This window comes from Phacochoerus africanus, chromosome 1 (genome assembly GCF_016906955.1).
Source record: "Phacochoerus africanus isolate WHEZ1 chromosome 1, ROS_Pafr_v1, whole genome shotgun sequence".
Lineage (NCBI taxonomy): Eukaryota > Metazoa > Chordata > Mammalia > Artiodactyla > Suidae > Phacochoerus > Phacochoerus africanus.
In genome coordinates this window covers 273,107,544-273,134,466 of record NC_062544.1, presented here as the reverse complement: position 1 = coordinate 273,134,466, position 26,923 = coordinate 273,107,544, and the positions used below count along the sequence as shown (strand labels likewise).

The 26,923-nt window shown below is 39.5% G+C and overlaps 1 protein-coding gene across 1 annotated transcript in view; it reads left to right on the top strand.

The window, feature by feature from the left end:
• The window catches only part of GRIK1 (glutamate ionotropic receptor kainate type subunit 1), a 411,839-nt gene that overhangs the window by 273,102 nt on the left and 111,814 nt on the right, over positions 1-26,923 (top strand). Inside the window, exons 5-7 of the mRNA XM_047795295.1 lie at positions 8,808-8,861; positions 11,363-11,536; positions 22,554-22,697. Of these exons, the coding sequence (XP_047651251.1) occupies positions 8,808-8,861; positions 11,363-11,536; positions 22,554-22,697 (372 nt within the window). The remainder of the gene's footprint in view (positions 1-8,807; positions 8,862-11,362; positions 11,537-22,553; positions 22,698-26,923) is intronic.

Here is a 26,923-nt window from a genome sequence, read left to right as displayed (position 1 = left end):
AGTATCTATTAATATGTGTCTTACACACTTTTAACAATTTGTGTTACAATTCTTTTTACAAACCATCCTCTTTTTTTTTTTTTTTTTGATGAAAGCTGACTCCCTTAAAGAGATTAAAATTCTTCACAAGCATCACTAAAGGGATTTGAAATTAGTATCTAATTAATTCTAATATCTGAAGAGATGTTGTAATAGAAGAGCTGTCTAGGTCTGAGTTCCTGGAAGAAAGGAAAAATGAATGAGGCCCCTAGTAGTACGAGCAACATCATGCATGGCACAACCAATAACAGTGGGGTCCAGCTCTCTGAACAGGAATAAATGGGCAATTTATCCGGTTCATTCCTTAAGATAAAAATCTAACTCCTGTCCTCCTAACTTTCCTCTCACCAAACAACCATAGGTTTTTATTTGAATTCCCAAAGTCCAGAAGGACTTTGTACAAACTATTGACTTTTCTCCCAACATATGCCTCCTATTACAACAATAAATAAATATAGCAAAAAGAGCCTAGGACTGAAATCAAACTTGGGTTCACATACTGTAACTATAAATGCAAATCTATAAATTGAGGATAACAAATCCTCCCCAAGGTGAAGAACCTCTCACAGCAAGGGACATGCAGCAAAGAGTAATTATGTTCATTACTGTTATGGCTTAAAAATATGAGTTTGGTTTGTATAAGTTAGTGGTTCTCAGCGCTAACTGTATGTAAGTAGCCCCTGGAGAGTATTGGTATCACCGATCCCAATGCCTAGAACATAACCCAGATCAAATAAATCAGAATTTTGGGGGGGTCAAGGTTTAGCATTGGTGTTTCTAAAAAGTTCTTTGTAGATTCTAATGAGCTGAGAAACACTGATATAAATAATTATTTTCTAAGCCTGATAGCTCTTAGATAAATGGACGAAATAAAGTCATCCAAAAAGCCAAAAAAGCTGAGAAACAGGTCTCAGATAATGATAAATTTAATATGCCACAGAGATATCATGAGACCGGCAGTCATGATTTAATGACTGCATGACTCCTGTCTCCTTCCACAGATTACCTTCAGGCAAATTGTAAAAGAAGCTTATTGCAAAACGATGGCAATGTATGCAATATATTCTCCATTAACTTTCCCGCTTCTAGATTTGTTCAATTCTTTGCTGTTAAAACTTTTCTTCCATTGTACTCTTTCTTATGCCTCATCTTTCCACCAATTTCCCCTGGATGTTGCAGAGAGTTTATTCTTTGAGTTCATGTAATCCTACGTAAGCTCCACTCTCCTCTTTGCCAGGCTGCCTCTTTCATTCTGCCAAGGGAAATCTTTTTTTTCCTGCTCTGTTGTCAGCAGTCTGTACTCCTTAAATAGCAGGAGCTCTTCTGTTGTGCACCTGGGTGATGTCATGCGGCTCTTCTAGTAGGATTATCTTATGAACCAAAGTTAAACCCCATTGGTGTCTACTCCATTTGTTTATATCGATCAGCATCAGCTTCTCTTCTTCTGGCCACACCTCTGGAGAAAGAAGCTTACAAAGGAATTAAGATTGGAAACAGTCCCAAATAGTCTAGCTATGCCATTCACCAACACTTTGTGGAACATATTTTGCTTTTCTTTGATGTCACGTGGAGACAGGAGGAAAGTGGCCTCTGTTTGTAAATGGCATAGCACCATCTTCCAACGAAAAGGAAAGCCCTCAACTCTCATTGTAGGTTGCTCGTATCTGTGTATCTGCATGTGGTTAGTATATACACATGTGAATAGAGGGGCACAGAGAAATTTAGAAAGCTTTCAACTGCAGACAGTCATTTTTCCTCTTGATCCACGTACTGGATATCAATACACCCAAACTGTGCAATCTCATAGGTCGTAATCATGGATAGAGGTGTTTGTTTCCTACTGCTGCTGTAACAAATTACCGCAAATGAAGTTACTTAAAAAATAGAATTTTATCCTCTTACAGTTCTGGAGGTCAGAAGTCTAAAATCCAGTGTTGACAGGGCTATATTCTTTCCAGAGGTTTCAGGGAAAAACCTAACTTCTTGCCTTTTCCAGCTTTTAGAGACTGTTGTCATTCCTTGGCTTGTGGTCCCATATAACACTGCCCGTTTTATTTTACTTTGCTTTTATTTTATTTTATTTTATTTATTTTATTTTATTTTATTTTATTTTATTTTTATTAAAGTATAGTTGTTCACAGTGTTGGGTTAATTTCTATATAGCATAGTGACCAAATCATATATATATATATATATATATATATATGTATATATTCTTTTTCTCATTCTACCTCCCATTATGTTCTATCCCGAAAGATTGGATGTAGTCCCTGTGATGCACAGTTTTTATGTTGCTGTTGCTGTCGCTGTTGTTGTTGTTGTTTTGGCCACGCCTGCAGTATGTGGAATTTCCCAGCCTGGGGATCAAACCTGCACCACAGCACTAAGCCAAGCCGCTCCAATGACAGCACTGGATCCTTAACCCACTGTACCACAAGAGAACTCCCATATTGCCTTTTATTCCTTTTTTTCCATCTTCACATCCCTTCTTTGCCTTCAAACCATTCTGCTGCCTTGTGATTACTTTGGGTTCACCTGGAAAATACTAAGTCATCTCCCATAAATTAAGATCCTTAAATTAATTATGGCTACAAAGTTCCTTTTGCCACATAAAGTAACATATTAACAGACTCTGGAAATTACGATGTGGACATTTTTAGGAGAGCATCATTAACCATAGTCCACAAAGCTATGGATAGTTTTCTGTATGTCAGAGTTTTCTGGGGTGATCAAATTCTATTTTCTATACATTCCATGATTACTTTTGTAGCTATACGTTATACCCATTCAGTGTTGCATCAATAAAAACTTATCTAAAAGCCTACTTAGGAGTTCCCTGGTAGCTCAGTGGGTTAAGAATCTGGTGTTGTCACTGCTACGGGGCAGGTTTAATCCCTGGCCTGAGAATGCCAAAGGCACAGACAAAATAAATAAATAAATAAATGCCTGCTTATACCTACCTCCCTTGTTCTACTGATGATCAGCATTAAAAACTGTGTTGCTAAAGGCTCATTCTGTGTGGAAGATAGTGTAATTGCGGCCTAAAGTGCACAGTTGGCAGGTGAGAAAAAGCTACACGTTAGAGCTCAAACCTTCTTCAAATTCTTTCTCTGAGACCTGGTATTATGCCACTGGTTTCCTGAAGATTATCTTTATGCTGAAATAAGTTATTTCTATCTTGAGGTAAAAATCATTATTTCAGCCACATTCTATATCACACCTTTGGAAGCTGTTCACTTGAAATTATTGACTAGAAACCATTTCTGATGGTTTAGAATTTATCCTGATATTGAGAAGGCTATAAAAGGAGCAATATACTTCAGGTTAGTCAATATAAACTTCTAAGGCATCTATTTTTTCAATGGGAAGATGCAGTAATAAAAACCCTTATAAATATTACAAGAATCCCTCGAAATCGCTTAGGAGCACTCTGGGTTCCATTTTAAGTTTCTGCTGCTACGATAGCAGTGTTATGCCAATTATTTGTGACATATGAATTACCCTTAGCGTTAGATGCTGAGAGTTTGTGGAGAATGTTTCTGTTGCCGTCTCCATAGCACTGGATTGGCTTCTAGAAAATGATCAGGTTGAAATATGTCATAGGTGTCCTAAGATACCAGAAGACATTATTGAAAGACTTTTACCCAGAGACTTTCCAGGTTTCTTATAGACCAACTCTGTCACCAACCACAGGAATTAGACCCCAAAAACTACCTTCACTTAGACTTGAATGAGGGTGCTCAGGACCAACTAAAAGCTGTCCTTTGTTCTGCTCAGACTGTTTGTGATACTTTTATTCATCTAAATCTGAGAGATAGGCTTTGCCAAGAACAAAAGGGCTAGATTAAGAAGAGTCAAGGCTATTGTGAACAAGGCCATGAGAGTTCAATTGTGAAAACTCAAGCGAGCAACTGGGTCAGCATGGGGCCATCACGGTTAATGAGCAACAACTATATTTCAGAGTATCTTGATAAAGTGGGGTCATTAGAATTGTCCTTCCAAGAATCAAGTGCCAATGAGTTTATTCTGCCTTCCAACGATACATTTTACCTACAAAAGACAGAAAACAGTAATTATTTTCTAGCCACTGAAATAATATTCTTATAGCATTTCTATAACAGCATGAACACAGAGAACGCCTTCTTGAAGGTATCAGCCATCCTTCCCCTCACTGATTTAAAGATGGGGTGATCTAGATAGAATAGATCAATAAGTATAGAATAAATCAATAGGTTGAATAATATACTTAGGACATTGTTGTTGTCATAAGTATTGTCATTTGCATACTGCTGAAGTATGCAGGGCTTCTAGTGTTTTGGTATTGTTCTCTGTATTAATCAGGGTTCTTCAGAGAAATGGAAACAATAGGAAATATATATGAAGAGATTTATTATGAGGAATTAGTTCATGTAATTATGGAGACTCAGAAGGTCCACCATCTGCTATCTGCAAGCCGGAGACCCAGGAAAGCTGGGGTGTAATTACAGTCTGAAACTGTAGGTCTGAAAACCAGAAGAGTCAATGGTGAAAAGCCTCAGTGCGATGACAGTAGGAAGCCAGTGTTCCAGCTCAGACAATCAGGCAGAAAACAAAAGCAGTGAATTCCTTCTTCCTCTGCCTTTTTGTTCTAATCAAGCCCTCAGTGAACTGGATGATGCTAGCATATTGTAGAAGGGCATCTGCTTTCTCAAAAGCTAATCTCATCTGGAAACATCCTCACAGACACACGGAGAAATAATGTTTAATCTGAGCAACCTTGGCCCGGTCAAGTTGACACAAAAAATTAACTATGGCCGTCTACAAGAAATTTTAAGTCCTTAGAGCTGAATCTGCAGGGACATAGAGTATGATTACCTATGAATGGTATTTTGTTGTTGGTTACTCTAACCCAATCCAGCTACATCTGCTCTCAATAGTTCACCTCTCTTTGTGAGGAAAAAATAGTATTCCACTTCTCCGAACCATGATTATTTGTTATCTTTATTATACAAAGAATTGAAGCTGCCTAGAAAAACATTTTTGAAACAAACTCATAATATTTTTTTTAAGAAAGGAGAGGAGTTGGTACCAAGAGAAAAATTAGGTAAGAAAAACATAAAACTAGTGTACAACCACTAGCACAGGAACACACACCTCATGTTCCTGACTAGTTACTAATGGAGGACCCACACTACAATTTTGACCCTAAAGTCCCTAGTTATCAAAATAAAGTCATTACATACTTTGCAGTACACATGCAACAGAAAATTGTATAAAAAAAAAAAAAAAGACGGCTTGTCTGGCCCTGGTAATCGCGCTAATCACCTGCCAAGGTGAGTGAGGTCTCTTGATGAGACATATGTCAGTATCTTTCCCACTTCCTTCACCAAAACCAGCGTATGGCCCCACCCAAACACCCAAGGGTCTGAGAAATGCAATTCCATCATGTGCCCTTCACATTAGCAAGATGGAAATGTCGCTGACAAAGTCCAGACTCTGGGTCTTCCAAAATCAAGAAGACTAGTAGGTATTCAGTACATCCCTACTATAGATATGAAATGTTATTGAAAGGACTAGATATTTATCGTCTATCAACCTACATAAATAATGTGGTTTTAAGGGGTTATTTAATGAGAATAATTCTATTAGGAAGCAGCCATTATGAAAGTATTGGTGGAAGGAATTAAGGGGAAGGTGCTGTCAATACAACTAGCATTGATAGCCACATTTATTACTTATTAACATGTGTTATGTGCTGTGTTTTGCACCATTAAACATGATTTAAATAAAGCCAAAACTAGTTCCTGTCAATACTGCCACTGGCTCCTAGCGATACGACAGGTTTTGGTAAGGTTTACACTGCCTGGGTCAGCACCTCCTAGTCAATCCAGCCAAGTACAGTAACAAAATTTAAAGATAGTGATGGTTAGAAAAAAGTCAGTTTTGCCAAGAATCATTTAAAAATCCCCATATCTGGGGGAAAAATGTAATTGTAATGTATACATGCAAGGATAACCTGACCCCCTTGCTGTACAGTGGGAAAATAAAAAAAAAATAAAAATAAAAATAAAAATCCCCATATCATGATTACACTTAAAAAAAAATCCTGACATTTATCTTAATGTGACATTTTCCTAATCCCTTAATGACTTTTAGTTGAAATACCAACGTGCAGAGAGAAAATCACTGTGTGAAGGCTATAAAGTATTAAATATACTGCTATTAGACAACCAAGCACCCGGTCCCAACAGGTCTGCAAACCATTATAAGGACAGTTGTTTAACAAGCACCACTGTTGGTGCTACTGGCTTTATTTCTGCCTAAACTTTTCTCATTCTTCTGTGTCCTAGAGAATCCACAAAGTTGACAGCTCAATAAAAAATTACTTGTTTCTTAATTTCCATTTTTAGGAAATTCAAGGGAAGAACTAGGAGGTACTGATCTATGCACTAGGTAGGGAAGTCAGGAATGGGGATTTTTCTAGTATATCAAATAAAAAGTATATCTGGAGGACCCAATGCTTCTTTCTGCAACAAAAGCAGGTTCATTGCCTGTTTATCCGCTGAATCTGCATAACTCTTTTCTAACATTAGAGACACATCACATGAATATTTGCTTCCAGGAATTACAGAAAAGAATAATAAAAATAATTAGTCGAATGATTGCTTTAACAAAAAAAGCTTTGGAGTTCCTGTTGTGGCACAGAGGAAACAAATCTGACTGGGAACCATGAGGTTTCAGGTTCAGTTCGTGGCCTCACTCAGTGGGTTAAGTATCTGGCACTGTTGTGAGCTGTGGTGGCTCACAGATGTGGCGGCTCAGATCTGGCATTGCTATGGCTGTGGCATAGGCTGGCAGCTGTAGTTCCAATTCGACCCCTAGCTAGGGAACCTCCATGTGCTGCAAGTGTGGCCCTAAAAAAGCAAAAAAAAAAAAAATTTAAAATAAAAAAAAAGCCTATGCTGTCAATTGGTGATCAAATAACTTTTTTATGAAGATATATAGTTTAAAAAGAAAAAATTAGCCTATGTGAAAAGCTGAAAACTCAGGTGCTTTTGCATTTTTCTCAGTTTCAGAAACAATATTTTAAACTTCCGTGTCCAGGTGCATATCTTAACATAAAACTTGCCCAATCCCCTTTCCAGAGGCAATCTTGGCTGCAATTATACTAATGACCAAAGTGAAAAATTGAATACCTGACTGACCCCAGCAGGTTAGCTCTTTATGCTCCAATGATATAAGACAGCAGCTAACAAGACCTCACCATGCATGACTTTAAATGTTATTGATGGCCCTAAAGCAATTCTCTTTTAAAAATCCTTTTGTGCACCTGGTCTTGTTATCACCATAGGAGTAACTTACACACTGAGGGTTTATGATTCATAGAGTTTCCTGTCATTTGTCTTACTTTCATGACATTACAATTTCTGTAAATATTCTTCCAGTTTTCATGTTAGCAGAGAAGGCAGACATGTCAGATCTGTGCTCCTGTATGTTACATGCCTGCCGTCTCTGAATATCCTCTCCATTCTTTACCCCCTTTCATGTAAACTCCTTCTATTTTACATATCTTAGACACCTTATAAGACCTCTGATATCGTGTGTTGCTTTTCCCAAGACCTTTTCTATCCATCTTTTCAACTGCAGTTACGAAAGTCCTTGTTCTTTAGTACAAGTGGACACGTTTTCCACAGAGCAATGATTCTCAGCCATGGCTGTGAAATACAGAAACCCAGGCTCCCCTCTCAGAAATTCTAATTCAAGATGCTTCTGGAATAGAGTATGAGAATATCTGATTTGAAAACTTCCAGAGGTGTTCTCTCTTGCATCCAGAATTTTTCAGGGTTGTGAGGGAAACTGTCTTGAAAGTTTGACTTCTAAGTCTTGTGCATTTCTATACAAATACCAGAAAAGTAGCACCCCAATGGTCTTCTGGTGACCAGCCCCAATTTACATGATTCATGACAATATCTTATCTCCAAAGCATTTGCAACTGTTTCTTCTCAGTGGGCTTCATTTCTAGGAATATAAAAGTAAGATCACAGTGTAAGAAACTACCTCTAGCTAGAACCCACGTCCTTTTTGTCTATCTCCTTTTCGACCCTCCCTACCAAATAATAACAATACGCACAGAATATTTGGAAATATCAAGATCCCAATTAGGTAACAGAATCAAAATTAAGAGGCTGTGTGAATATGTATAAAATAGCCCTCATCTTTCTATCTATAAACAGTTCTGTTTTTTTCCCCTCCTCATTCTGTGGGATAAGATGGAAAGGTGTAGAGAAAAGGATTTCAAAGAGATACGTATTTATACATCCTCATTTAAATACATCTACATATTGGTATTGCCAATTCAACATTTAATGAGTCTTACTATGAGGCATGATGTGATGGGATGATAAGTACCAAAGCTAAGGAGATCAATAAAATATATACCTAAGCATGAGATTACTCAGAAACCCAGGCATTAGGGAAGGTAAAACTGTGCCATTATGGAAAACTGCAGATATAAAATTTGTTGAGCATAAATTATTTTTAAATTTGAGCATCAGACCAATGACTTCCATGAAGGTCAAACAATAAAACAAAAGAGTGTTGATTGGAAGTCATTGGCCTGGATCTTAGCTCCACATCAGGTTTCTGTCTCAGGTTTCTGATCTACTGAGTCTGGATTTCCAAAGCCCCTTCCTATTCTGTCTCCAAGCTATCCATCACAATCAACCTACTAATTTTCTATTTGTTATTATAATTTTGTTTCTGATTCTTTTCTCATTTCTCTTTTGCAGATCCTGTTCATGGGCATGATGACTGAGTATTATCATTACTTTTTCACAACCCTGGTGAGCATATCTGCTGGAAATGCATTTCATGTGACAAAAATTATCTTCAGTTTTTTCGAAGTGTCAAAGGCAGGATATTATCATGGACATTTGTTGTACTTTGCTAAGCATGCTCTAAATCCAGGAATGCTGAACAACAGGGTTCTTTCTCTCTTTCTCTTGCTTTCTTTCTCTCTCCCTCCTTTTCTTTCATTTTTTCTTTCTTTCTTTTCTTTCTTTCTTTCTTTCTTTCTTTCTTCCTTCCTTCCTTCCTTCCTTCCTTCCTTCCTCCTTCTTTCTTTCTTTCTTTCTTTCTTTCTTTCTTTCTTTCTTTCTTTCTTTCTTCCTTTCTTTCTTTCTTTCTTTCTTCCTCTCTTGCTCTCTCTCTCTCTCTCTCTCTCTCTCTCCCTTCTCTGCTCATAAACACACCCTTCCCCCATCACTGTGACATGTAGTTCTTCCTCAAGGCAACAAGGCCATCTGCCTCAGAACCTATCATCCCCAGGTGTACACACCCATAAGAGCTTGTTTTGGTGAAATTTGAACAGAATATGAACAATGAAATCTAAAAAGGCTAGTTTTCAATGGAAGGACAAACCAGTTGACCTTACACTCTTGCATTCCTCACCTTCCACTAACAAGGGGATATTGAAAATGGAACCTGAAACTTTCCATATTCTGTACTGCATAGAAACCTCAGTGTGCAGGCCAACCTAATCTTGTACATGTTTAATGTATTCATTTCAGCACATTGTAGTTCTGTATTATTGAATTAATAAGATACTCAACATGCATTCTGGATGTTTCTGCCTGATCCTCTGTAGCTTGAGTAACTTTTCTTCTATTCATTGAATGTGCTAACGGAGTCATTCTTCCTTGGGTCTTATTCTTTAAATTTGCTTCTTTAAGCAATTTCCTTTGGTTTTATCTGCATCCTGGCATGCTTTGCTTTTATATTCTTACCATTCTTGCTCATGAGTATTAATAAAATTTAACAGAAAAAAAATAAAATTACTTAGTGCAAGAGAAATAAATATAACACTTTAAAAGGCAGTACACTTTGTCTTATATGAGCCAGGGATTTAGAGAGGCATTCATATAGTTCTACAGACTAGTGCAAAATTATCTTGGGAATACGTAGCGATGAAGAGAAGAATTATTCAAAAGAATGAATGTGTATGCATCTTCTACACATACAAATCATGGAGTGTTTCTGAAGCTACTTCTCTGTAGTAATCACTGATGATGTAGTGTTTCATATTACACTGTATAAACCAGTTAAATTGTTAGGAAATTTTTATGGAAGTTATTTTTTTTCCCATTAAATGCTTTTTTTTTTTTCTTTTTACAGCCACACCTGCAGCATATGGAAGTTCCTGGGCTAGGGGTCGAATCAGAGCTGCAGCTGCCAGCCTATACCGCAGCCACAGCAACACCAGATCCAAGCCCCATCTGCAACCCACACCACAGCTCATGGTAATGGTGGATCCTTAACCCACTGAGCAAGGCCAGGGATAGAACCCTCATCCTCATGGATATTATATAGGGTTTTTAACCTGCTGAGCCACAGTGGGATCCTTAAATGCTATTTTGAAAGTTTGGTTTATTCTTAAGCATGAGATATTTTTAATGACATATTTTAAAGTCTAACCTTTCTTTATAAGAAAAAAATTGAAGTTATCAGTTAAGTCTCTTTTAAATGTGAGCCAGCACAAACTTCTAGTTGACTTAGCCTCCTCTAAGGTGGAAAATACTGGGATGGGTTAAAGTTGTTTTTTTTTTTTTTTCTGCAACGTTGTCTGAAAGTTCTACTCTTAAGACGCTCATGCCCACACAGCCAAAGGCTCCAGTTTATTCTCTGAAGAGAATCCTTTGGTTCTTATTATGAGCTTGTATACAGTGAGCAGTCTTAATGACTTCATTATATGAGATATATTTTCAGGGAGCCAGGGGAATTTTTTTTTTCCCTGAGAGTTGATCTTCCTGTCAAATGCACTTGCAAGCTTCCAATTTCACCTCCTTTGCAAGACTCAAGGCAGCCTGGGGCAGCATGAAGGGGATACCACCACTGACAAGTGGATTCTTCTTAGGCTAATCACATCACAGCTTCGATCCTCAGTTTCCTCCTCTAGAAAATAAATGCAGTGAACCAAATGGACACAAAGATCCCTTCTAATTCACTCTATCCTAGGAAGTGAGTTTTCTAGCTTCTCAGAATGTCTTATCCTGTGACCAAGGGCATACTAATTATTGGCAGCTAAATTCCTGTACTTGGGTTTATACAAACTGTAACTGTGTTGCCAAAAAATGGATGAAAATGAAAGGTGATTACTGCCTTAGAGTTGGTCAGGCAGCATGCAAATGAAAAACAACGGGAAATGTTCTTTTATAGAAACAGTGTAATGACAGCTGCCATTCTTGTTTTAATCTATCTGTTGCTCCTGCCGTCTTTAGTTCTCTTTTGCCTAAAGAACACTGAAAATGTTAACTCTTTCTATTTTATCATTTTTAATACTGCGCAGGACTTATTTGCTTTAGATCTGGAACTCTACAGGTACAGCGGTGTAAATATGACCGGGTTTCGGCTGCTCAATATTGACAACCCTCACGTGTCATCCATCATTGAGAAGTGGTCCATGGAGAGGTTGCAGGCCCCACCCAGGCCCGAGACCGGCCTTTTGGATGGCATGATGACAGTGAGTAGTTTTAAAATAAAATCATTCAAGATAATGTTTGACTTCCTTAGAGATTAGGTTAAGAATCTCTTGTGTCTGGTATAGAGCGAGGAAAAAAGCGTTATAACCTGTGCCTCGGCTTGTATGACAAGAGGAGAGAAAGAGGAAACGTTTTATGTATTTTGAACGCCTGTGCCTGGTTACTATGAAAACCCACTATTTTCAGCTTCCTGGCCGTAATGGCCTCAGCTAAAAAAGTCAAGGAGGGGAGCCACCAGTGTCAGCCAAATGGAGGCAAAGCAGAAACCAAAGCAAGGGAAAGTGGAGAGAGGGTAACCCCAGGAGTGTGACTTTGGGAAGGAGAGAGGGAAAAAGAGCAAAGTGCCAGGAAAAGTTCTGCAGAATCAGTTTACCTTCTGCCCCGTCTCAGTAAGCCAAGCACAGGTGGAAAAAAGTCCAGATTTCCATACAGTTGGTGCATTCACATTCTTCCTGTCCTGGGTTCGTGGAGGCACACCTTTGCAGACACTGACCGTGTTTCACACCGGCCATATGTTGCTCTCAGAGCAGATGCCAAGCCTGCCTCCTGAGGAGAGAGAAGTACTCTGCTAAATAGATAAATTGCAAACGGCCTCATCAGAGAGCTTCTCACTAACATCGTTTGTCTCTTGTTGTCAAATGCACCTACCCTTGCTGTATTTCTCTAATGAAGCTCCCTGTGTGATGGAAGAAAATTGCAGGAAATAAAAAAAAAAAAAGATTTCTGTGTTGGAACAGTGTCATCCGAGGGAAAAGATATTGGGAAAGCGGGCAGGTAATAGCATTTTAAATTGGCATAGTATTTCACTCTCTGTTCCCATCATCGGGAGAAACACTCTTGCTTTTAAGATGCAATTTACTGATAACTGAAAGGTATCATCTCACAGAGAAAAAAAACTTGAGGTTTCTCTTTTTTTAATGTTTTTTTTTTTTTTTCCTAATGAACAAATGCTAAAAAGAAATAAATGAAGGAAAGAAGTGGTTCTGGATGATCCCACGTTCAAGGTCTCTGACTTTTTTAAATCTGAAATAACTCTTAAAATATACAAAGTGATCTGAGAGATAATGACAGAAAGGATTTTGGTACAAAGGAGCCTTGGGATGATTTGAAACGTTGCTTTGCATAAAAATAAGTAGAGGATATCCAGGGGAATACTAGACTTCTGAAAAGGAAGAAGGAAAGCTAAGAACGAGAGGAAGGGAGGAGGAAGAGACAGAGAGAGAGACAGAGACGGAGGTTAATATGTAACATGTTGGGTTTTTCTCCCTTTTCCTCTTGGATTTGTAATTCTAGTGTGTCCAAATTTGGTTCAAAATTGTTTGCCCCCACCCCACGCCCACCTCCCAAACAAGATGTCTACCACAGGATGAGATAGCAAGTCATATTTACCTACCTACGTTTGGCATGTACCACTACCAGAGTTATAGTTTGGAGTTATATTAACAGAGATTGTGGATTTACGCCAAACATTAAATATTCATCACAGGTATGGCTCAATTTACGAAAAAAAAAAAAAAAGTCTGTTCTCTTCAATTATACTGAGTTGACAGAACATACTGACTGAAATAGGCAAACCGGATGGCCAACAAACACATGAAAAAATGCTCAGCATCGCTGGTTATAAGAGAAATGCAAATCAAAACTACCATGAGATACCACCTCACACCAGTCAGAATGGCCATCATTAATAAATCCACAAATAACAAGGGCTGGAGAGGGTGTGGAGAAAAGGGAACCCTCCTACACCGTTGGTGGGAATGTAAACTGGTACAGCCACTATGGAGAACAGTTTGGAGATACCTTAGAAACCTATACATAGAACTTCCATATGACCCCGCAATCCCACTCTTGGGCATCTATCCGGACAAAACTCCACTTAAAAGAGACACCTGCACCTGCATGTTCATTGCAGCACTATTCACAATAGCCAAGACATGGAAACAACCCAAATGTCCATCGACAGATGATTGGATTCGGAAGAGGTGGTATATATACACAATGGAATACTACTCAGCCATAAAAAAGAATGACATAATGCCATTTGCAGCAACATGGATGGAGCTAGAGAATCTCATACTGAGTGAAATGAGCCAGAAAGACAAAGACAAATACCATATGATATCACTTATAACTGGAATCTAATATCCAGCACAAATGAACATCTCCTTAGAAAAGAAAATCATGGACTTGGAGAAGAGACTTGTGGCTGCCTGATGGGAGGGGGAGGGAGTGGGAGGGATCGGGAGCTTGGGCTTATCAGACACAACTTAGAATAGATTTACAAGGAGATCCTGCTGAATAGCATTGAGAACTTTGTCTAGATACTCATGTTGCAACAGAAGAAAGGCTGGGGGAAAAATGTAATTGTAATGTATATATGTAAGGATAACCTGACCCCCTTGCTGTACAGTGGGAAAAAAAAAAAAAAAAAAAAAAGGCAAACCATTGAACAAGGAAGACAGAGCCATGCCCCTCACACACCCAGTCAGGCCTGGCTTGAGGTGCTGCAAATGGCAGTCTTGTGGAGAGGAAGCCAGGCACAGCCAAGCTCCAGTGGATGAAAGAGAACCCATTCTGTCTAAGGTTTATTCTTATCTTCCTCTAACCAGAGGGGTGCCCGTTATTGTTGTTGTTATTATTATAAATTATAAAAAGGAAAAACGGGGCTTTATCAGAATGGAAGAGGGTAGTTCACCAAGTTGCTCTAAAAAAGTGGGTAGAGGAGCTATGTTAGGTCATGACAATATTAGCCAAAACAAGGGGGAGCACTCAGTGCCCACCGGAAGTTAGATTCCATTGTCATAAAGATACAGTTTTGAAATTGATCTTGTGAAACATAATGCTGACCTTTATTTATCTGAAGGGTCCATTTTTCCATTCATTGTTTCCTTTTGTCTTCCAGTAGAAGTGGCTAATTTGGGGCTGTAGACAAAGAGTCATAGAAAATTTAAAGGGCAGGTAGAAGAACATGGAGTGGACTAATCACCAAGCCAAGGGAGCAAGTCCCCAAGCCCAGGCCCAGTGCCAACACACCTTTGCAATCCAGTTGCCTCTGTCCTCAAACTCTTTCTTTTCTGTAACTTAGAGAGAAGCCATTTGTTTTCAACTCCACTGGGTCTATATATCTCAGGTCCAGCATTTCATTTGCTCTTGCGTCTCTAGCATATGCTGCTTGCAATGCCTAGAACCTTCCCCTAGTCAAGTTTGCCCAAATGCCACTTCACTGGACAAGCATTCTATGAACCCAGTACCTACTCTAGTAATCTCCTGCCTGTTATTCCCTCTCCCATAACCTGCTTTACTTTTCTTTGTAGCCTTTATGACATAACACGTCATATTTAGATTTGTCTGCTCAGTGCCTTCCACCATAAGAATATAAATTCCACATAGCTGGAGATTTTGGTGTTTTGTACTCTGCTCTATACCCAGCACTAGGAAAGGGCTGACACAAAGAAGGCCTTCAAAAAGATGTATTTAACAAAGGAATTAATGTACTAAATAAATACAATTTGAGCTTCAACTGACTCAAGATGTTAAATGAAAAATATTCTTGTAGCCTTGAAATAATTCTGCAAAAGTCCAAAGAGAGCTCCTGGAAATAAGAAATAGCCATGATTAGTAAAGATAGAGATTACTCCAAAATAATAACATTATTTAAAAAATTAGCCATAGACTAACCACTATTAATTATGAAGAAATACCCTTTTTTTTTTGTCTTTTTTTTTTAAATCTTTCTAGGGCCACACCCGCGGCATATGGAGGTTCCCAGGATAAGGGTCGAATCAGAGCTGTAGCCACCCACCAGCCTATGCCAGAGCCATAGCAACGCGGGATCCGAGCCACATCTGCGACCTACTCCACAGCTCAGGGCAAGGCCGGATCCTGCAACCTCGTGGTTCCTAGTTGGATTCATTTCCACTGCTCCACGATGGGAACTCCCAGTAATAAACTTATTATAACAGACTTGCTTTCTCTGAAATCACGAGCAACTATCCCACCAACCTCCAAAGTGAATTTCCCTATAGCCCTTTAAAGTCATATTTTAATGTGTACCACGTACATACCCAGATACCCATATGAGTGTGACTGGGTCACTTTGCTGTACAATAGAAAACTGACAGAACACTGTAAACCAACTACAATGGAAGAAATAAAAATGATTTTTAAAAAACTCTATGTATTTTCACGTCCCACCTACTTATCTTTTTTCCTTTTTCATGTTTTAGCTATTAAGAATTTCTCAGGACTTGGAGTTCCCATCGTGATGCAGCGGAAACAAATCTGACAGGGAACCATGAGGGCTGGCCTCGCTCAGTGGGTTAAGGATCTGGCCTTGCTGTGAGCTGTGGTGTAGGTCACAGATGAGGCTCATATCTGATGTTGCTGTGGCTGTGGCTTAGGCTGGCAGCTGTAGCTCCAATTGGACCCCTAACCTGGGAACCTCCATATGCTGTGAGTGTGACCCTAAAAAGCAATAAATAAAGAAAGAGTTTCTTAGGACTTCACACACTAAAAATATCTCCAAAGAATGTTATTGGAGTTCCCGCCATGGCTCAGCAATTAACGAACCCATCTAGTATTCATGAGGATGTGGGTTCAATCCCTGGCCTCTCTCAGTGGGCTGAGGATCCAGCATTGCCATGAGCTGTGGTGTATGTCGCAGAGGTGGCTCTCATCTTGCATTGCTGTGGCTGTAGTGTAGGCTGGCAGCTACAGCTGCGATTGGACCCTAGCCTGGGAACCTCCATGTGCCATGGGACCAGCCCAAGAAAAGGCAAAATGACAAAAAAAAAAAGTCAAACTTGTTTTTTTGTTTGTTTTTGTTTTTCCTTTTTAGGGCCGCACCCATGGCATATGGAAGTTCCCAGGCTAGGGGTAGAATTGGAGGTATAGCTGCTGGCCTACACCACAGCCCCAGCAACACAGGTTCTGAGCCACATTTGCAACCTACTCCACAGCTCAGGGTAACGCCAGATCCTTAACCCACTGAGCGAGGCCAGGGATTGAGCCGGCAACCTCATGGTTCCTAGTCGGATTCATTTCCACTATGCCATGTTGGGAACTCTAAGTCCTTTTTAGTCTTTGCTATGTCCCTGAATAACTAAATGACCTAAGTTATTTTAGCCTCACTAAGCCTTCTTGCTCATTTGTAAACCTGTGTAATAATACTTTACGGTGTTACTTTGCAGATTAAATTAGGTAACATAGACAAAGCCTTTAGGACATAGAATTGAATTTACTTGATGGTTACCTGCTGTTTTGCCAATTTGGAGTCAATCAAAGAAGAACAAAAGACATTCTGAAATATAGAGGTGGAATCCTTATTCTGTCTTATTCAAGGCCAGAATCTATTTGTTGGCAAGAGATACATCCCTCTTCCCTGGGACCTGTGTGGACTTGTATGGCCAGTGGGATCACCCAGGTCTTTTTTCCAACTCTATATATAGTCCTCTTTTCCCAACTCATCTCTCTCTCCAAAGCCGGCAAATACTGAGACTTGCAATATGCAACTTCAGTGCCAGGCCTCTCTGGACCTGCTGGAGCTGCCATCCCGCTTACTGAAGTTCTAGATTGTGAGTACATGATGAACTCTTTGCTACCTCCCACAAACCTCAGTTCTCTTGCGGGTTGATTAAAATCAGTGAAGGAAAAAGTAGCCAAGGACCAAGTCCAGGAGAAACCATACCTGAGCTCCTGCGTGCTCCCTGTCTCTCCCACCACTGTGGCTCCCTCACAAGCCTCCACCCCCACCAGCTAGTGCTCCCTTGTAGGGCTCAGGTAGAGCAAAACACGAGTCCTCCCACTCTTATCAGAATCCTCATCACTTCAAAAGATGTGTCTCAGCAAAGAGGGGAAACAGCTAATTCATCCTGAGGCAAATTTCTTTTAGCTCAAGGCTGTGGGTGAGATGTTTGTATTATAATAGAGGAAACTATTAACACCACGTAGGAAAGGAAGTTCAGGAAATGAGGGGAAGGAGGTGTTCTTTGAAAGTATTTCCCTTCTAGAGAACTGACTGTCACCCATCCGCCTCCGGTTGGGGAGAATGTTTCCAAATTTGGAGGGAAGATGGGAAATCTATCTTTTTTGCTCCTTTGCTTTCCGGAGACCAGGTCGCCGCCCTTCTGCATCCTGATCGCCTCTGGCTTTTTCCAACATCAGGTGCACACCAGGCAGGCAGCAAAATGTGGGAACTCGCAAGCCCATGTCACGTTGTTAGTCTTTGTCCCTAAGGTGATGTATCACAGCATTGATATGTGCTGAGGCTCCCAAGGCCACATTCAGATCTGATGATTTGCAAGAAGGACTTGCAGAAATGAGAAAATGTGTTATAGTCACAGTTAATTTATTACAGCAAAAGGGTACGGATTAAAATCAGTGAAGGAAAAAGTAGCCAAGGACCAAGTCCAGGAGAAACCATACCTGAGCTCCTGGTGGTCCTCTCCCAGGAGAGTTGCACTGATGTGCTTTACTCTCTCAGCAAAGATGTGTGACAGCATATATGAGGTGTGGCCAATCAGGGACGCTCGTCTGAGCCTCGGTGTCCACGGATTTTATGAGGGATCCGTCACATAGGCAGAGAGTACCTACGTAGCACCTTAGTCTCCAGGGATTCCAGGAGTCAAACTGAAACGGCATAGCCCAGAGCCCCAGGTGGACAAAAATGGGCGTTCACCATAAATCATGTGGTGGCAGAAAGTATTTGTATTACTCTGGACCTCAGGGATTCAAAGACACTCTGGTCAGGCAGGATTTCTGAGGAGGTAATCTCCCAGAAGCAGTCAGGGCTAGTCCACTTTTTTGAATGTGCAGGGTTTGAATACCCTTAGTCCTCTGAGTTAATCCTTTATGGCACATCATTGTTATAATCAAAATATTGTGCATTGGAGAGAAGCCCACTTTCAATAGGCCTGTTTCGTGATCCGTGTTGTTGTAAAAAGATGGTCTTAGAGGCGTGGAGAAACGTGGTTTCATCCAAGCTTTAGATGGAAATAAAATGGGAACACAAACACATTTGAAAGAATAACATTTGAAACACAGGCCAATTTTTTTTTTTTTTTCCTTTACCTAAAATGACTTGAGACTCACTGTTTGATAAGCAGGCCTCTAGCACAAAACTGAAAATGGGAGGAAATTCTGTGGTAGTTTATTTGTGTTATAAAATACTTAGAGTAAATGTCTCCTCAATCTAAGAAAACATTTTAGGACAAGAAGTATAGTGTTAGAATAAATGGTTTTCATCTTCAAATTTGAAAAAGCACTGATCAGGCTCATAGTTTTGAACCACGTTATTACCCAGCCCAGCACAGAGACAGCCTTGACAGATAAAGTTAAAATCGTAGTGTCTAAATTAAGTTTAGGGAAAAGTTAGATCATTGAACTGCCTCTCCAATGATCTAACTTCTTTATCAAATCAATCAATTAGCCAGTTAGTGAATATATAGTAAATACATATATAAAATTTTTTATAATTACTTCATCTTTATTTTCTTAAATCAGGTAAGATATATATATTTTTTTAAAAAAAGGTGAATTGTTTTATGTGAAAATCTTGGTATTTCTGATATGAATGTTTTCCCTATAGTGTTTCTTTTGTTTTTTGTTTCTGCTTTTTTAGGGCCGCACCTGCAGCATATGAAGTTCCCAGGCTAGGAGTCAAATCAGAGCTACAGTAGCTAGCCTATGCCACAGCCACAGCAATGCCAGATCCCAGCCACATCTGCAACATACACCTCAGCTTGCAGGTATCCTTAACCCACTGAGTGAGGCCAGGGATCTAACATGTGTGCTCATGGATACTAGTTGGGTTCATAACCTGCTGAGCCACAATGGGAACTTCCCTGTAGTGTTTTTAAGTTTCATGCCACTGCAAGAAGTCCAAGTCTCCACAGCATTGTGGTTTAGGGCATGAGCCCTGAAATCAAAGCTTACCTCCTGAGATAGAATCTTCACTCCTTGCCTTACTGGATACGTAACTTTAGGAAAGTTATTAAAGTTATTTCCTATATCTTGAAGCCTCGATCTATCTGTCTGTATAATGGGGACAACACTGACTTCAAAGGTTTAATTTCAGTAATTAAAAGAGATAATGTATAAAATGCTTGTAACGCCTGGCATGTCATTAATTGTCAATGAATATTAACCATTGTTGACCCATTACTTATAATCATCAAATCATCAGACAGACAACTTTGCTTAGAAGCAGCTCAGCTTTGTGGCTGAGAGCATAAACCCTAGCACCAACTTCTGTGTTTGAATCTTGGCTTTCCCACCACTAGTTTGGGGATACCCTTTAATCTTGTCAATTCTTCACCTGTAGAGGAGTAGCGGTTATGGTGATGATACAATGTTTGCAAAAATTTTGAGAATAGCATCTGACATTTAATAAGTGTTTGATAAATGTCAGCTATTATTATTAATTGCATTTTGAAAGTCTCATTCTACCAATAGATTGAGAATGGCCTTATATTAGTCACTTAATTTCCCTGAACTCAGTTTTCTCATCTATCAAATGGATTGCATCAGTTTTGAACTATCATTGGAATATTTTTAGGCTTTAACTTCATCATCACCACTACCACCAATCTAACTTCTGTGTGTCAGTCATGTAAATATGAGTGAAACAGCTTACCTTAGAAACATATCATGGAGTTCCCACTGTGGCTCAGAGGTAATGAACCTGACTAGTATCCATGAGGATGCGGTCAATTCCTGGCCTCACTCAGTGGGATACACTTAATGTGGCAGTGGTGTAGCTCCTATTTGACCCCTAGCATGGGAACTTCCATATGCTACAGGGGCAGCCCTAAAAAGAAAGAAAGAAAGAAAAAGAAAGAAATACATCAAAAAGCCTTAGGATTACACAGTTCTCACAAAAGTGTATTTTATTTTAAGCCTGAAATGACATTAACTTCTTCAGCAAACATTTATTAAACAAAACGCATGTGCCAAGAACTGTGCTAATCAGTAAGAAAAATGAAGTTGAACAGTTTCTGCCAAGAAGCCTACATTATTATCAAGAAACAGATGTGAAGGAAAGATTATAAATAAACTATATGAAATGGTAGAGATAATGATAGAGATTCACAGGAACAGTATTCAAGGTAGAGATAGTCTCTGAATTTAAAGACTGATAGAATGCAAGATCTAGTTCCCCTTATTTTTGCTTTCTAGCTCCATCAAGACAAGGTCCTACTGCATACACAGGGAACTATATTGAATCTATTGGGATAGAATATGAGGGAAGTTGATATGAGAAAAACAACATGCGTGTGTGTGACTGGGTCCCTTTGCTGTACAGCAGAAATTGGCACAACTTTGTAAATCAGCCATACTTTAATCAGAAATACATATTCAATAAATGCATAGTAAATGTTGTATAAATCAACTGACTTTAGAAAACCATATGATAATCTTCATTCTATGACCTGGCTTTTTGATTTAACTTTACCAATGATTGGCTATATGTATGACCCTACACAAATCAATATACTGTCTGGAGTTCAATTTCCTACATAAGTAGGTACTTTTATCCACCTGTCTTGCTTATTTTGCCTGGTTGTTAAGAATTTCAAATGAGCTCATATAGTTGAAGTTACTATGAAAACCCTCAAGTAAAATGTGAAAGTATCATAAGATTTCATCGTTAAAGAAAATCATAGGACAGTATATTTTATAAAATGCTGGGAGTGTCACGTAAATTTTGCAAATGAGAGAAATTTCATGAGGAATCAAAGAATGGCATGCCCAGCCCCCAAAAGAAATGATGACTTATCATCTCTATCAGGAAACAAGTGCTGACAAAAACACACATTTTCTGAGCAAGTTACACATGTCCATTCTGTAACTTCTTGACTCTAGTAAACAAAAGTGACCAAAACAAGTATCTTTATCTAGAAATCATATGCTAGTTTTACTCACAGCACTTTCTTTCTACCAAATATAATATAAAGAAGTAAATATAGTAGTAAGTAGAGATAGGAAAATACTGAGAAACAAAATCCAATGTTGAAATATTGAGCTTTAGTCAATTCTAACTCAATATAGTTGATTTTTTTCTTTTCTTTTTAGGATCACACCTGCAGCATATGGAAGTTCCCTGGCTAGGGGTCGAATCAGACCTGCAGCTTCCAGCCTACACCAGAGCCACAGCAACATGGAATCCACGACAAGTCTGTGACCTACGCTCAATGAGTGAGGCCAGGGATCGAACCCACATCCTTATGGATACTGGTCAGGTTTGTTTCCACTGAGCCACAATGGGAATTTCCACATAGTTTATCTTAACACTGGGCTTAACATAAGATGCTCCAAAAATATTTGTTCCCTGAATCAAGTCTTTTGTGGCTGATCTGAAAAAGCATGAAATGGCATTAACTCCTTCGGCAAAACTTCTTTTTTTTAAAGAACTTAAGACAAATACCGTATGATATCACTTGTATGTGGAATCTAAAATATGGCACAAATGAACCTATACACAAAACAGAAACAGACACACAGACATAGAGAACAGACTTATGGTTACCAAGGGGAAGAAGGAAGTGGGATAGACTGGGAGTTTGGGGTTGGTAGATGTAAGTTGTTACATTTAGAATGGGTGAACATTGGGTCCTACACTATAGCACAGGAAACTATATCCAATCTCTTGGGACAGAACATGATGGAAAATAATATGAGAAAAAGAATGTATATATATGTGTGACTGGGTCACTATGCTGTATAGCAGAAATTGGCACAACACTTTTAATCAACTGTACTTTAATAAAATTTTTTTAAAAAGAAAATACAAAGCATAGCTATTACTACAATTTACTTTGGGGTATAAGGTATTATTTTAGAGAAAAAGGGGTATTGAGGAATACAGGTTGTTCAGCTGGAGAATAAATGGCTGTCGAGATTAGACAAATAGGAGATAAGGAAGCAGACAGGGCGATTATGCAGGTAAAGGAATGTAAGCAAAGATGGAGTTGAAGATGAGATGTATGTTTTCCTCCACAGACTGAAGCTGCTCTGATGTATGATGCTGTGTACATGGTGGCCATTGCCTCCCACCGGGCTTCCCAGCTAACCGTCAGCTCCCTACAGTGCCATCGACACAAGCCATGGCGCCTTGGACCCAGATTTATGAACCTGATCAAAGAGGCAAGTGCTGCTTGTTCACAGTTCATTCTGACTTAGCACTGTTGGACTTGTCCATGTGGTGAGGTCCTTCCTTTAAGGCCTTGTTGGCTTGGTATCTGCAGGAGAGGAGAAGACACCATTAACCAGTCTGCTACAAATTCACTGGTAAACATTTGTCTAGAAGAACTATCAGGAACTTTCTGGTGTGATGCTGAAAATTTTAAGGAGCTACCAGATCATAACACCAACTTCCTTCGTTTCGACTATGGCCCCAGCTGCTGTTAGCCCTCCACATATGTTCATAATAGCTCATAGGTGCTTATTCTATAACCTGTTGAGTCAAGGGTAGGTTGGTCCATCCCTGAAGGGTACCAGAGATAGTTCCCACATTGTCAGCTCATAGTTCCAGTGGTTTTCCAAGTCTTGGGTTCTACAGGGCCAAATAGAAAGGCCTCTTTGTTTTAATGACTTGCTAATTATTTCGCCATTTGTCAGCTAACCAGAAAAGTCTTGTCCCTTTTGAAAGGGATGGATTTGCACTAAAGGATTTTCAAGAGTACAGGGTTTGAGTGGCGTGGGGGTAAGGAAGAGAATTTTCACTATTGCCCTGAAATCCTGGGCACCCTTTCCATTTCTCCAATGCTCTTCGACTTCCCTTCACCAGACTCTGTTCTAGGATCTTATAGATGTATCTTCTTGAATTACCTTTGACCCCAACATACACCTCTTAGTGAGTTTGGACTTGACGAGATGAAACAAAGTACATGGAGGCAGACAGACCTGACTGAGGATTCACCATACACTGTGGTGCTGGTCTAATGTTTTCTCAATGGGATGCAGAGATTTACCTCTTAAGTGAAGAGTATCTTTATTCCTTTCTGGAGTGGAGAAGGTTGGGGTGAGATAAAGCCATAAAAGAGAAAAATAGAAGGGGCCATAGAATAAGAGAAGAATATCCAGCCAAGAGCAAGGGCAAAATCTAAAGAAAGCTACCTGCTTTGGGCTTTATCTCTGCTGGTCTCTTCAGCACCTACAGATCATTTTTCAGGCACTTCAGTCTACTTCCTTATTGAAGGCTGACTCTGATCCACAAGGGTCAGGTCTAGAGAGGCATGGGGTATGAAGGTTGACACTAGCCAAGCTCCAAACCAAGGTTATTTGCAGGGCTGAGACTGGAGTATGGCAAGCAGCAAAAAAGTTCCTCGGGTAGATGATTTAAGGAGGCACTCACTCTCACATTTGAACCCTGATCTACATGGAATTGAAAGGGAGTTCTTCCTTAAATTTTGTGCTCTGGGCACCGCTCTTACCTCATTCTATTCCTGACATGCTAATGCTGGTTTAAATTTCAGCTCCACTAACTTTTATGAGCCATGTCACCTAGATAAGTTACTTAAACTCTTGTCTCAGTTTTCTCGTCTATAAAATGGGAATAACACTTTCTATCTCACTGCATTTTGGGGAGCATAAAGAGTAAAGTTAATACTTGTGAAGAATAGTGCAGAAACATAGTAAGAATCAGAGGCCTTAGCTAGTCTCTTGCCATTGGAATGGCCCATTCAGAACAGCCCTTATTCAGTTTTATGGAGGATGATGCCAGGAATTTCAAACTGGCAACTGCAACAAGAACAACAAAGAAATCACAAATAGGCATGCAATGCAATACCCTTTCTGACAACTACATAAATCTGACATACAGTGTCTAATAGGAGAACATCACACAGCCTCTCCTCTCCCTGCAGTGATCGTGGTTATGTCCTGAATCGCTATCCTGATCACCTTGATCTTTTACAAGAAAACAGCTGGTTTCCTTTTATCTCCTACCAATGGGAGGAGAGGCATGAGACCACATGAAAGCTTGGGATCAAACACTCTGGAGCACCCCAAGCACCTTTTTTGCTTCTACTTAAGTTGCATAAGAAGGTGAAATGACCAAGTCATATTTAGATCTGCTTCAAGAAATAATGAGCTCTAAGATGAGGGACCACATTGAAAGCAAGGAAGCCTTTTACGTCTGTTGACTCCAAAGAACAAATTCCCCATTCTCAGGCTCCACAACTGCGGGTGGAGGAGGGGGTGCATTAGAAACTCTGTGCTCATCCTTTCTTTTGTCTCCTGAGTCACTGAGACCTTATACCGCCTTTGGCAGAGTGTAGGAACCTGCAGAGAAGGGGGGTCGTAAGTTAACCCAGAGCAATGCCCCAGCCTGGTGAGGGACGAGCACAGAGGGAATTCTGAAACAAACTAAAACATGCCAAAGTGAGAAAATGCAGATATTTCTTTCTTTTTTTTTTCTATTTAAAATACTGTTTGTGGTTTTACATTCATTAACATTACACCTAAGAGCAATATCAGGTAACATTTATACATTTTCCACAGGAGGCAGAGGTTCATGTGCTCATTCTTTATGCCAAAGCAAGTAAATACAGGCATTAGCAAAAAGTGAAAATAGGTCACTATTGCATTTAAAAAATATTTATGCACACTGAATTCATTTAATACATATATTGCTTTTTAGGGCCACACCCATGGCACATGGAAGTGACCAGGCTAGGGGTCAAGTCAGAGCTGCAGCTGCCAGCCTACACCACAGCCACAGCAATGCCAGATCCAAGCTGCATCTGTGACCTACACCACAGCTCACCGCAATGCTGGATCCTTAACCCACTGAGTGAAGCCAGGGATCAAACCCGCATCCTCATGGATACTAGTCAGATTAGTTTCCATTGCACCACAATAGGAACTCCAAGATATATATATATTTTAAAAGTTATGGAAAAGCACAGTTCACAGGTTACTGTTTCTACGTATATTGTAATACAACATAAATTAGGTAGAACACAAGACTTCTCAATTACAGAATTAAGCAACTGAAAGTTTCCACTAAAAGATTAAACACTGATTCCAGTAGTTAGTGAGAGTGAATGAACTTTCCAACTCTGTTTCAACTTTGTGTCGTCATACTCACACAGTCAAACAGAACCACCCCCCAGAATGCACACAGAAACAGCCCCAGAATGCACACTATAATCAATGTAATTTTTTTTTGTCTTTTTGCCATTTCTTGGGCCGCTCCCACAGCATATGGAGGTTCCCAGGCTAGGGGTCGAATCGGAGCTGTGGCCACTGGCCTGCACCACAGCCACAGCAACGCAGGATCCGAGCCATGTCTGCGACCTACACCACAGCTCACTGCAATGCCAGATCCTAACCCCACTGAACAAGGCTGGGGATCAAATGCACAACCTCATGGTTCCTAGTTGGATTTGTTAACCACTGAGCCACGACGAGAACTCCTCAATGTAATTTTTTACACACGAACTCACCCTCTAGAAATACTTTGGATCATTTTTACCCACCGACTATTTTGGATCATTGATTTTATGACATCACTTGAGTGAAGGGGGAAAAAAAAAGACTATATTAAGCCTAGGTTTAAATTTGTGTTTGAATTAGAAAGTTAACTGAAAATATAATAAAAATCTGTAAAAATTAAGAAGTGGTAGTTTTCTTATGGCGAGGGAGGGTGATTAGCCCCACTAATTCCTTCTTGTGCTGCCTTCTAAAGATACATAAGTTAAAGGGATTTGACCCTTTTAAACCTCAAATTTCAACTAAGAAATATAATGACTTGGGCAGCAAAACAGAGTTTTAGAGATGTGGGACATGCTTCCAATGAATTACACTTCAAATCAGATCATGACTCTGAATCATTATCAAACTAGGATTCTTCTCATGACACTTCTTTTTTTCCTTTCATTCTTCACCTTCATGCTCACTCTTTTCCTTTTCATTTGGTTGTCTTATGAGGGCTTCTTCATTCACTAGCAATACTGAGAGAAAAACACATATAATTTCTTCCCCTGAGTACCGATGCAACATAACTTTGCAGCTATCGTATTTTATTAGGAAACATGAAATAAGGCACTTGGTCCTAAAACATCCTTTAGTCCTTTTTTTAAGTGACTATCCCTTTCTAAATGATTTATAAAACTATGATCAGAAATAATGTAAAGAGGCAAGGCAGCAGACTGAATTTATGGGGTGAAAATCAAATTCATCACAGGAGGGAAACTTTCTGAGCAGAGAGGTAGTTGTGTGTGCACTAACCTCTGATAACTCCACACATCATTTAGAATCAGTGAGCCCTTCAGTTAGGGCCTCTTACGCTAACTACCTTTCAGCATTTTAGGCTGATGAAAGAGGGAAAGAATGAAAGACTATTTTGTACATGATAGGGTGTGTTC